The 12936-nt window shown below is 39.5% G+C and overlaps 1 protein-coding gene across 7 annotated transcripts in view; it reads left to right on the top strand.

Moving 5' to 3' along the window:
- The window catches only part of col18a1a (collagen type XVIII alpha 1 chain a), a 71468-nt gene that overhangs the window by 26188 nt on the left and 32344 nt on the right, over positions 1 to 12936 (top strand). For 3 of the 7 annotated variants that reach the window (XM_051403980.1, XM_051403985.1, XM_051403979.1), the window contains exon 1: positions 7833 to 8301. The exons of 2 other annotated variants lie outside the window; for them this stretch is intronic. In XM_051403980.1, coding sequence (XP_051259940.1) covers positions 7938 to 8301 — 364 coding nt within the window. In that variant the 5' untranslated portion in view covers positions 7833 to 7937. Of the gene's footprint in view, positions 1 to 7832; positions 8302 to 12936 lie in introns of those variants that run through there. 2 more of the 7 variants (XM_051403982.1, XM_051403981.1) reach the window with 1 other exon arrangement.

Below are 12936 nucleotides of genomic sequence, written 5' to 3'. Positions count from 1 at the left end.
ACCAGAAGCACCTCCCAACACGTTTAATAGACAGCAATGATACCATGATTGTATGTAAACGCTCACAAAACATTTATTATCATCTGTTATCTATGCTTAACACAAAAAAAATACTCTCTACAGACATTCATTGTTTATTTATGTTTCCTGTCCATTCATCCATTGTTTGGTTTTGGTTTTTCTTGCTTGTATTTTTTTTTTTACATGTTTGAAATTAATCTAATCTAATCTGATCTAATCTAAAGAGTAATGTGCTCTGCAGTTCCAGCCCGTCTCGCCATGTGCTGCAGTCGGTGAAGTTTTCTTTGAGGCAGAGAAATCAATACTGTGTCGTCATTAGTTGAGATAACGCCTCCTAGGCATTGTGGGCCAATTACAGTTCAGACATTTCCGGAGCTCTGACTTGACAGCGCGCTAATTAGTGGAGTCATTACAGGTACAAGAACTCTCCAAGTAGTCTTTTTGGTGTGGGAAGTTTTTTAAGAATGACTGCAAGGCAGTTGGTTTTCAATTCTTTGGTAATTTCCTGCATCACACCTCTTTTTTAAGGAAATCCAAATCAACACCTAATAATATATTTTCTGAGAGTGATGATAAAGCTGTGTGAAACTGGAATTTTCTGGTAACCACCTACAATTTGAAGATGTGTACATTTTGATAGATATATGACTGTGGAGTATTGGGGGGTTTATAGTTCTGCTCTGTTATGCTGGTGCATGGGTAGCAGTTCCCAACACATGCATGTTTCATGGGGTTTGATTAAATATCAAAGAATCAACAAAGGAGCCAAGGACTCATTGGTCACCAGGGAATTTACTGGTGTTTTAAACGAAGTTGAACATATAGTTTTCATATTCTCAGGGTGCAATTAATATACGGAACTACAGCCTAGCTTTGATCTGCCCTGCTAGATAAGTGATGGTATTAACTGAGAAAATGACATTTCTTCAAGGCATTAAAGATGGTAAAACATTGGTGCCTCCCTTCTATCCCATATACAGTATACCCGCTACCTCTTTCCTATACTGTAACTGTTGTTTAGGCACCACAGGCTACATATTCTCCTGTTGTTATGGAATGTGTCTTATTCAGAGTGACAGCCAAGCTGTTTCTGCTTGCCTGAGCAGGACTCTAAGGAACCCTGCAGGGCTCAGTGTGACTGTCTGTCTCTTTCTACAGGATACTGGATTGTTCAGTTGAAACTCTTGAAAGATGCAGCCGAGTAGTCTCCAAAGCAATCAGTAGTTTTTTACTGCTTGTCAACAAAATGCGCCCTTATATTCAGTATCTGCTTGGGTTTGATAGCACTGTATTGACAGATGAGTGCCTACTTTGCCATGTAATGGAGTTTCTTGTTTTTAATTTCACTTTCTTTTAAGTTTTGGTTAGAGTTCATGCTAGAGGCTTTTGCGAGACATGTTCCATTACTGTTGCACTTTGTCACTGATACTGAGTGACATTTCATTTTAAAGGGAAATACTACTAAGTTACTCTGAACATTACTTGGGATAAGATTGTCACTTAAAACAAAATCAACTTGAAATGAATTCAAAGTGACAGGTAATTCATTCATATTGATTTAAACACAACCCACAGTCTGAACTACAATGTAGAATTGTTCCATCCATTGATGGTGCCTCTGCTGCTTCATTTGAGTGACAAGCTAACTGTAAAGCAGTTGCATACAGTCTAACTGTACCTTTATCCACAGTTCTTGCCTTTATGGTGTTGAATCTAAAATGCTTCCTCGCATTATTTTTCACATGGTTGGGTGTCATCATTATCTGTTCAGCAGTTCCCTGGTTGGCAGCATTCTGCTTTAGCAAATTCACTTGTAGGGCAACAGGGCAGAACAGTTGAGTTTAGAAACAACCTCTTCTGGAGAACAGAGCACAGCTTTTATTGAAAGAAGGAAGACCTTCTAGCATACTATTTTACAGTTATACACTATTGTACACCCTGTAAGCATCAAGATGGAGAGAATTTTCCAGAATTCTATAATCCTGCTTCAAAGGAGTGTAAAACTGCTGTGCAATCCTTCGACTTTTGTTACTGCCAAAGGACTGCCTGATTCACATTTCTTCTTTTCATGCCCACACCAACGCAGCCCTTTGTGTTGTTTGCTTTAGTGTTGTAGTCAATCAGCACTCGAGCCCTCTTCTAAAGTTTTTAGCTCCTCTACAGCTCCTCCATAGAGAAGGAATTTAAGAATCTTCAACAGTTTGGGTTTACAATAGCTATCAAGTCTGAACGAGAGGCATTTACTCTGCAGACATGGTTCCTCACTCACAACCTGCTCCTGTAGGCCGTTCCAGGACTATGATAAGTCTTGTGGGAAACAGGACCCCTTTCCCTCCTAATCTGATAGCTGTGACCTTCTGACCTCCATTCTGTTAGCCAACCCCCCACCTCCCATTCTCCGGCTGTCTCACACAGTCAGTGACACACATTCACTGGTTGGAGATCTTAGAGAAGATGTCATTTGAATTAGGGTCTTTCGTTCAGACATTGAATTTCTCCTGTGTAGAGTGGCAGTATAGAAACACAATGTATGTTTCAGAGCACAGTCTGCTGCTGACAAGTCAAAATAAATTGAACCTTTATAACATTGTTTTGTGTGAGGAAAAAATGCAGTTTATCCTCCACTTTCAGTGCTGCAACAGTGTTGGACTGTCTTATTATTTAGTACCTGCATGCTTGCTATCCAGCAATGTTAACCTCTGCTCAAAAGAAAGTGAAGTTTAAATTCCGGGACCGTATTACACTAACTCCCATTAGGTTGCGAGGTTACATGGCCACAAATTACTAATTGTGCCTTTTAAGAGAAGAGATAAGTGCACTCTGTTTTCAAGATTAACAACAGGCTTTAAATTTAGCTTGAAAGCCATTGAATAGTCCCTTTACTGTACAGTGATTCACCACTCTGTTGCTACCTGTTGCTCAGGGACACAGACAGACAAATGCAGCATGTAGAGAGAGAGGATGCACAGTGAAGATTATCAGATGATGGTATTACCGGCATTTCCTCATGTGGTTTTATTTCTGCGGTTGATTCAAATTGAGATATGTTTACACTGCTGCTCAACTGTGACATGCTGTAAGGTTACAGCTCAGGAAGAGGGATCGTGTGTGTGTGTGTCTGTGTGTGCATGTGTGTGTTCAGCCATATGTTCACTGGAGTTTATGTCTGTTTGTGTCTTACTGTTTACACTGCTGCTCAGCTGTGACATGCTGTGCGACTGCAGCCCAAGTTTGTTTGTGTGTGTATGTGTGTGCATGTGTATTTCAACCATATGTGGGCTCGTTCATGAGTGTCTGTGGATATCTTAATTTGTGTGTCATTTACAACTCCCAGCTATGAGTGCCCTGCAGCTTAATGCTTGTATAACCACTGAGACGGTGACTGTGCTGTGACTCACAGCGAGAGGTCAACGACCCTGACTTGCTGAAATAACATCAGTGAAGGTGCAGGGAGGGCTGCCAAAAGGCCCTGTAGCTTCTCTACAGCCTACAGAGAGTAGACCCTCACGTTTTTGTATTGTCAGCCCGTGCTGTAACGTGTGTCTAGTTTCATGCCTCTTTGTTTGTACAGCAGTAACACCTCAGGTCAAAATGACTTGATAGTGTTGCCTTGCAGTAGAATTCTTTTTTTTTTTTTTTTTTTTGTGTTGTACGGTGTCCTCGAGTGCCCAGAGAGGCGCCTCTAATAATTTAATGTATTATTATTATTATTATTATTATTATTATTACCTGCTTTTGAATGATAAAGACTTTCTAACTGTAAGTATATATTGCATGTTTTGACTTTGTTAAAATTAAAGTTGCAGGGAAGGATTAGTTTAAATGCATACTCTTTCCAGTGCCACTTGTGTAGGATATTGTGTTGCATATGTATTCTTAAATTATTCAGAAAAGCTATATTTAGCACTGATGAAATTGGCACTCGATTAGAAATTCAATATCTGAATGACAGTCCGTATGGCATAAAATACTGCTGTGCGGTGAAGATAATTGGACACCTTTGCCCCCTCATGGATTATGTTCAGCAGGTTTTGTTGGTGTTGTAATTAGTCGATCATTCACCCTCCCATTGATGGTCTCAGACCTCAGACTCATTCCTGGTCTTAGGTTTCACGCTTTTGTCTGTGTATTGTGAGGGCAGACACTAGGGAGGCCTGGAATTTCAGTACATCCCCCAAACATGTCAGGATTTCACAGGTTGCAGGTAGTACAGAAATTTATAAGGAATATCGCTCTATAATATCTACACAGTCGTGTTATAAAGGCTTTTGATTAGGAAGTGGCAAAACCAAATCAGTTGAAATTGACTGAAAAAAACATACATGCATAGTCAGTATTTTTCTAGTCTGACTCCAGCTTAGACTCTATAGCCACATATCATTTTAAAAATAATTATGTGATTTTTATTGATTTAATAAAACATCTTTGACATAATTTTAACATATAAATGTGTCTCTAGGGCTTATACTCACTTCACCAGTAAAAACATCTCTTGGTATTGAGCCATGGAGATAGTTTTGCTTTTATGCTGATGCTATCTGCCACCCATATACAATGAAGGTGAATGGAATTCCATTAGTGGTGACAAAAGCACTAAAAAAGTATTTTTTTTTTTGTAATTTGGGTGAACTGACCCTTTTAGATTACGGAAGATCCCAGCTGAGATTATGGTTCTCTGTCAGGGGTCAGAGGTTTGACAGCAGGTGACCAGCATGTGAACTAGGTTAAAGGGAAGTTCAGAAAGACAGTTGAGAGTCTCCAGAATAGGAAACACTTCATTTGTCAAGTAAAACAAAAGTGCAGGGAAGTAATTTATACTGTTGTCAAGGAAGATGTTCAATTACTAATCACATGAAATCTTCTCTGTCAAGTCTTATCTATACTGTATGTGTGTTAACATTGGTAAAAAAAAAAAAAAAAGTCGTTTGCCAAACTGTTGTTTTCTGTCCGACAACAACACAATTTCTAATTCTTTGTCCCATCAAGAAACGTTTTGTTGCACTTTCTATGCCTACTTTAATTTCCCCAGAAAAAGCTGTATCATCAGCAAAATAGTACTTTACTGTATGTCTTTGACAAACAGTACCGTGCAAACTTTTCAACCACTCAACTGTAATTACCTGTTCCAATTACAAATGCCACTCTTGAAAACAGGAAATCTTCTTGCCGTGTTGTCATTATGACTTACAGCCTCTACTCTATACGGGCTGTAGTAGACATCAAAGAGATGTTGAAAAGAGGGACACAGGCACAGTTCAAGGTATGATGACTGCAGATTACCTGTGCTGAAAAAACTGTCACTCCAAAAAGCGTGAACGTACTACATTCAGTGCAATTTAGTCTTTTCCTTGTCAGGTTTTTACAAAAATAAGCAGACCATTTCCTAGTTGACACAGCGTATGCCTGGCCACCCACGTCTTTTGGAAAGTTTCCCATTTTTCAAGTGTCAATAAAAAAAAATCCAAACTCTTCTATTTCATACAAAAACACCTTCAGGCGAATCTATTGTCATCTTTGGAATAGTAGCACTCTGATTGGTGTCTCCTGATGATACATTCTTTTTCAGGCAGTCATTAGGATTTGGCATCTTGTGTGGTTAAAATAACAGAAAGGGACATGGTTAAAGAGCATATTATGCTAGTGGGACTCCCCGCAGGAGTTGGAAAGTGTAGAATGGCAAAGGCTTCTTTGATCACTGCTTGATCAATAATTTCTCAGAATCTTAACCTCTACCATTATTAAGTTACAGTGATCTGGTTTGCGAATTCTTGCAGATTTTCAGAGTGGCTGGTATTTTGTTCTGAAATCCTAATGCAATGAACCAATTAATCCATTAGAGGGTAACACTGATGTTTAAGGCTAATCATTAGCTATCACAAGACAGAGTTTATTACCCTGGGGTTTATTAACCAAGTCCCCTACCATAAACCTAATTTATTTAGGTTTACAGACCGATTTAAAGACAACTTTGATCACTGAATTTGTCTGTCCAAAAGTTTGCTTGTGGTTAATTTGAAGCAACTTTAAATGTTTCATGAAACATTTTGTGATGGTCCCTTGCCTGAAAGTCACCTTGAAAGTGAAGTTTTTTTCCATAGAAAGTTGTCATTCTGCTGTGCTATAATTAAACTGTCTGGTTCTGACAGTTTAAGAGTGAACAGTAGCTTGGTTAACTCTTTCTTGCCCAGAGGGTCAACTAATCTATATCAACAGTAATCATGCTCCAACTAGCCTCTTGTGAATTGTATCACTGAACTCAGTATAGAAAGTATTTCTTGATAATATGACAAATATATATTTTAGTAGAAAATAGACTTTTACTTTCTTTTGTTCTTTGAAGGAACAAATGTTCTTATAGTTAAAAGTCAGATAGACACCAGCTTAAGACAATCACAAGTTCCTTAGTCATGTTTGCCCAAAAGGAAGCTGCTTTTCATATGACAACACACAATATTTTTCTTTCATTGAAATTTTCAGCAGGAAAAAAGTGCAAAAATAGCTTGTCCTTGTGATAAATCAGTGAGCTATAGTGTATTACTTTCTTTAACAGGTCACAGGAACTGGTGAAGGCTACATTGCATTCACCTTTGAAGTATTATTATATTTTCCATTTTCTCAATTTCTTTGGTGCTCACCCACCCCTTTTGTTAAACCAAACATAATCTTGCAGACAGGGGTCAGTTGGATCATCAGTGAACCCAGGCCATGACAGAGAGCTACAGGATAAAGTTGTCAAGCTTGTGTCAATACATTTATGCATAACATATGGATCTGGAATCGGCATGCTGTGCACAAATGACCCAAGTTCCTGTCTATCAGCAACTGAGGTTTCATGCACAAGAACCTTCCCTTTATTTTAAACCCCACTACCATTAGAGATACACTTGCACAAACCTCCTGTTCTTTTATCACTAAGCTCCCATTAGCAGATGTCGAGGGTCTCTGTCAACTGATCACATAGGCAGTATGAGAAACCAGTCTGGACAAGAAAGAGAGGCCTTGATTTCTGTGTAAACACAGAGCACTGAAAACAGGGTCTAAACTGAATTGAACAATAAATGGCACCATGCAGAGCACTGACAATATATGCAGGGGCATTAGGTTAAGGGCACATCCAAGCTAGAGGAAGAAAAAGTATAAACAAATTATACAAACTTTCACTGGCTCCATGGGATTGGATTTCTTTAGTTTACATTTAGTGGTTTTGAATTGTTTTGTTTAAATATATTTAACCATTATGCTATTAATAATACAATTACCATAATAAGATATTGTTGTTAAGATTTTATTTAAACATGTTAACATATCGCAACGGCAAATTTGCTTGGTAATTAGTTGCATTACTGCAACAGAATGGGACCAATTTGAGGGAATTCAACATAGCTCCTTATATTTCAAACCTTCACCACAAAATAGAATTCCATTTTTCTTGTTTAGGAAGACACACGACCAACACTTTTGCTCCCACTGTATTGTAGTTTGCAGTTCTTTAAAGCTAGATCTGTAGTTTTCTTATTATCATGTTTGAACAAAGAGAACGAGTCAAGGGGAACAAATTGCCCTTCTCTTTAAAACACTGAAAGCGTCAGTATTGTACGCTGAAAGGCAAGGCTGCCGTAATTCTAAGGTATCAGTCAGCAGGAGAGATCACTTTTCACTGCTGTGACAAAAGGAGAAGGAGGAGGAAGGAGGAGTTAGCAGAGGAAATATTGCCAAGGCAGCCAATACGGAGCACACCTCCTCCTGCTCTCCCCCTTTACTCTTTTGAATGGGGCACTCCTCTTCACTTTTCCTCTCTGCTGAGTGGAGTGTCTGTGGAGACAGAGCAGGGAAGTGTGTGTGTGAGGAGTGTAGTGGCTGTCTGGACATGTCATAGTTCACTCTGGGAGCCTGATCAAGCGGGTGGATGTGACATTATGTCTAAGATGAGGACCCAGTTTGGAGTTTTGCTTTTGTTGGCCCTGTGGGTGGTCCACTCTGATGCTTGGTTCTGGTCCTGGACTGGTACTACAACTTTGCCCCCAACAGTGGACAATGAAGGATCTGGCAGTCCAGCAGGCAGTGGAGAACAACCATCAGAGAATCTTGCAAGAGTTGGAGCAGAGATAATTGATGAAGGACATGGGATCCAAAATGTTGCGCAGACTTGGGATGAATCCACTGAGGCTCCTCGACTGACCACTGTAACACAACCAGAGAATGAACATACATCAGAAAAGGAAACAGCAGGGATTTCGTCACGCAAACGTAAACCTGGTAATGGCACATCTTCACTAAAGGGTATGGGTTCTGGAGAATCTGATTATTTAAGGTTTACAGAAAATGTATCAGGACTTGAGTCTGAAATGGCATCAGACACTGGATCAGGTCTTTGGTCTGACTCTGGATTCAAGTCTGAATCTGGATTAGCAGCAGGACCTGGTAATGGCACATCTTCACTAAAGGTTATGGGTTCTAGAAGATTTGATAGTTTAAGGTTTACGGAAAATGTATCAGGACTTGGATCTGGGCTTGAGTCTGAGTTGACATCAGACACTGAGTCAGGTCCTTGGTCTGGCTCTGAGTCTAGATTTGGAACAGGATCTGACTTTGAAACACAGGGCTTTTCTGAGAAAAACCAACAAGGAGAAGTCATGCCCACTGATGTTAGGGGGTTAGGTAGTGGTAGTGTAGTATCCCAAACAAATGAGCTAAAATTTCATTTTGACAACTCCACCCCATTAGATTTAGTAACCCCAATTGTAGGCAACAACTCAGGAACTACCCAGCTAACTAAGGAACTTGTGGAAGTTACTCAGTTACCAGCTGGTGAATCAATACCTAAACAGGAACCTTTACCTAACCAAGTGTTACATACTACACAAGCTTCATTTGCTAGCCAGGCACTTTCTACAACAACCCAAGCACCAACTAATACCCAAAAAATGTTCATTATCAAACCACAAACAGCTAGAAAGAGGCCAGACACTACATTAATACCTATAGCTGAAGAATTTCAAGTGCTTAGTCAAACTTCAGCAACTAGCAAGAAAGAAGTGACTAGCCAAATGGGTCACATCTTACATGCTCGTCAAACATCAGTCAGTGAGCAAAAGCCTAGCCAAGCAACCTTAATTAGCCAGACAGCTGTAGGTAGGTGGTCAGCTGAAAGCCACACAGAAGAAGCTAAATCAGCACCAGCCGTAGAAACCCCACAATGCTTGTTGCTAGATACTGCTCTTCCTTTTTGCTCCTCCATGGTTGGGGAACAGTTTGTCGTACCCAATTACCTCAACCAGAGCAGTGTAGAGGAAGTCCAGGTACTGCTTAACGAATGGGCATGGCTGTTGAGGTCACGTTGCCACCATAGTTTGGAGTGGTTTTTCTGCCTTCTCTTGGTACCAAAGTGTGGCCCTCTGGTTCCGCCGCCGGTGTTGCCTTGCCGGAGTTTCTGCGAAGTATTGCGGGACAGTTGCTGGACACTCCTGGATGAGGGACGCCTCCCTGTGGAGTGCCACACTCTACCAGACAAGGAGGATGATGGGTATCGGTGCTTGTCAGTTAGTAACCAGAAAGGTAAACACTGGTTCAAATAAATCCTTGTTTTGGGATTCATTTCGAACCAGTTTTCAATATCCCCCCAGTTTGTCTGCTGTTACCACCCACTACCCACCCAAAACTTGACATATATCCCTGTCAGCACAGTCAAAGGCATTAACAGTGCATTTGTTCCTCTGCACAGCAAAATCATAAAGAAAAATAAGCATGCTTAAAGTTTGTTAGTCCTGTTATTAAAAGGAAGTTCTGGCTACAGCCTAACAAGCATGGTGCCAGCACTACTTACAGTGTTGCATGTATGTGTTTCCCTTGTCCCTTGGATCGCATGTTACTCCTTGAAGGTCATTATAACATTCATACACACACACCTCTACATGCACACATGCATTTCAGTGCAGTTTGTGGTTGTATATATATTCTGTCTATTCTATCCTGAAATACAATCATTGCATCCACTGATATACAGTCTATGGTGTTAAGAAGTGTCAAGGAAACAAAAGATAAAATTTGAATTGAATCCCCGCTTCCAGTGGAACTGTAGACTTCCTAAATGCATGCATTGTAGTAACAGAAACATAAAACATAAAAATAAATAAAAATTATCTGTTTCCAGCAATATTCATTACATAATTATAAGGAATAGGGTAGAAATTTAATAGAATTTCCTTTCAGCCTTAGGCATGGTTGTTTTTTGTTTGTTTTGTTTTTGTAATACTGAAGAAATTGTCATTTTTTTATTAGCCTTAACACATTTGAAAGTGCAGAAGACGGAGGCTGGTATTCTGCAAACAATTTGTGCATGACATACTGTACATAATTTGGCATGTAGAATTGCATGTCTCTTTTGAGAGTAAGTGGCTTGCAGGCAGCTTGATTTGCATTTGTCTGTCCACAAATGGACAGATTATCTTGGCATGCATGGGAAGCAGTCATGTTTGCATCAATGGTTTTCAGTGGAATGTCAATTTATTAACTGTGCTAGGAAAGCATTTATGGCAGCTGGAAAGATTAGTCACTTTACATAGGTAACATTTTAACAGGTGGAAATTTTAAGGTAAAAGAGATGAATCACCATTCAAGGCTCTTGTTTTTATCTATTCTGGAGTGACGTGCATAATCTAGGTTGTGGTAGTTTAATTCAGTTAAGCGGCTAAAGAACTCTTAGATCTCATGTTCTTTTAATAACTGTGTCAAACTGCATTTAGATTCAGTGAATATGTTATGCCAAATACCAGAGCACTTGATTTGTTGTTTCAAAAGGATCTTTCAAACAACAAATCAATGTTGTACAAGGTTTATAAATTTCACTAAGGTTATACAAGTTCTAGTTAACTACTAATAATTGGTTGTTTATATAATCCTAAAATCCAGGACTACCAAGTACAGTGTTTACCCCTGGTGATCAAAAAATGATATTTATGGTTACTAGTGAGGGATGATTTATGTGAGAATCTGCCCTCAGTGGATACAGAATTATTAAACAGTCTAATATGGGAAAGTCTGTTTCTGTGAGCAAGTTGCACCTCAAATTATGAAGTGGGCTACTGTCCTGCCCTCCACCCTCAGTCCATATCACTGGGAGTTCAAGACTGTCCTTTTACAGCTTCACTATCTTTCTGACAGCTTGCTTCATTGAGAGACATGAGTGGACAGGATGTCTCTGGTTCCAGGATTGTTGACACATCCAGGCCCAAATAGATTTGTATTTGTTTAAATTGTTTGAACTTTATATGTGCTGGTGTGCAAGGTAATTGTTTTGATTTCTACATCAGGGAGGTTAGGGCAAGGGTTAGGATTAATTTGTTAATGTCTCATAAATGACACACAGGTGTAGTGTTAACTACAGGCCCTTCCAACATGGCTCCACATTTCAATTATTTGATTCAAGTGTTAAGTAAAGTGATTTACTGCTCCATATTTGTGTTTGGAAAATCTCCAAATAGATGTAATGGCCACTAGACTTAGCAGTCCTGGCGTTGCAAAGACCTAAGTATGATTTTGTTGCCATCTTTACACCCCAAGGACAGTTTTTATAGGCTCTCCAGAAGCTGGTTCACCACCAACACATGCATGTTTGGTATCGCCTGCTAGAGTAGCCTCAAGGTATCACTGAAGTGTTTTCAATCACTGTAAATCATTCATGGATAGAAAAACATAGTAGTCAAGAAGACCATCTGGTATCACTCATTCAAACTCAGTGTTCTTAAAAATCTACCCATGGATACTGCTTCTTATAGTGACTGCTGAGATGGAACCCTAAGGCTGAATAGATTTTATGTAACAAATTATTTGCTATTGAGTTACTATTGACCCTGTGAGGTCTCTTTGCCCCTAAATTCTGAAAATGACTGATAAACTTCAGAGTTAGTTAAATGTTGCCAATTGAGCATTATAACCGCACATGGTTTCGGTTAACAAAAAAATGCTTAATGTGCCTATGCCAGTAACTACAGCAGCCAGTGGTCATACTGGTTTTATGGTAGAAGTGGTTAACAGATTGGTGGGTTTTGGCTTCAATCTGAATGAGGTCACAAATAAATGGCCAAGATAATGTGTTACAAAGCTCTGAAAATGTGTGCCCTAAAGTTTAAAGTGCCTTATTTTCCAGTTTATCAGCCCAATAACTTTGTTTCCTACCACCTCTACCCACTTGTGAGTCCTTTGACTGCTGAAATTCACTGATCAGAACCCCTACTATGCAGTGTCTGGGAACCTTAAGATGTTTATCTGCAGCTCTTTTAGCTTGATGTGTGGGAGGAGGGCACTCATATTTGGGCTTAATAGAGCCCCACTCCTACATCATTTAACTATGACCTGTCATTTAAGAATGTCTCATGATATACTTAGCTACATCTTTTGAGTTGGTATTTCAGATGAAATTTAAGGGGGCCATCAGCACGGGGAAAGAAACACAATGGAACACTGTATACACTAACATGTATTCATATGTAGCTTAAATATGTGTGCATGTGGGGTATTACTGTGGGAAGACTGCAGAGATATCTGTGCGTGCATGGAAACTTTGTAAGAAATCTGTCAGATGTGATCTTTTTACCACAGGGGGGCTACCTCTGTGGTAATAAAGGATTGTTAGGGCACAATAGCCCTTTTAATGATGTTTTCCATGGTTACCAGTCTCCTGCTTGAAAGATGAGCAGTCATTCATATCAGGGTCTAGAGGTCAACTCCAGTTTATTTTGGTTTGTTCTTGACGGTAAAACTCTATCTTGTATGGGAAACTCCATTAGTCATTGTCAGTTTAGGCTGTCTAATTGAAGTTAAATGTAATTATGTCCCTGGCCACCTTTTGTGGTGGTCTAAAAACATGAAATGTTTGTTTTCCTGGTAAGGTATTACTATTCTTTTGTCGGTATCTGT

Source organism: Dicentrarchus labrax, unplaced genomic scaffold (genome assembly GCF_905237075.1).
Source record: "Dicentrarchus labrax unplaced genomic scaffold, dlabrax2021, whole genome shotgun sequence".
Classification (NCBI taxonomy): Eukaryota; Metazoa; Chordata; class Actinopteri; family Moronidae; genus Dicentrarchus; species Dicentrarchus labrax.
This window is presented reverse-complemented; position numbering and strand designations above follow the sequence as displayed.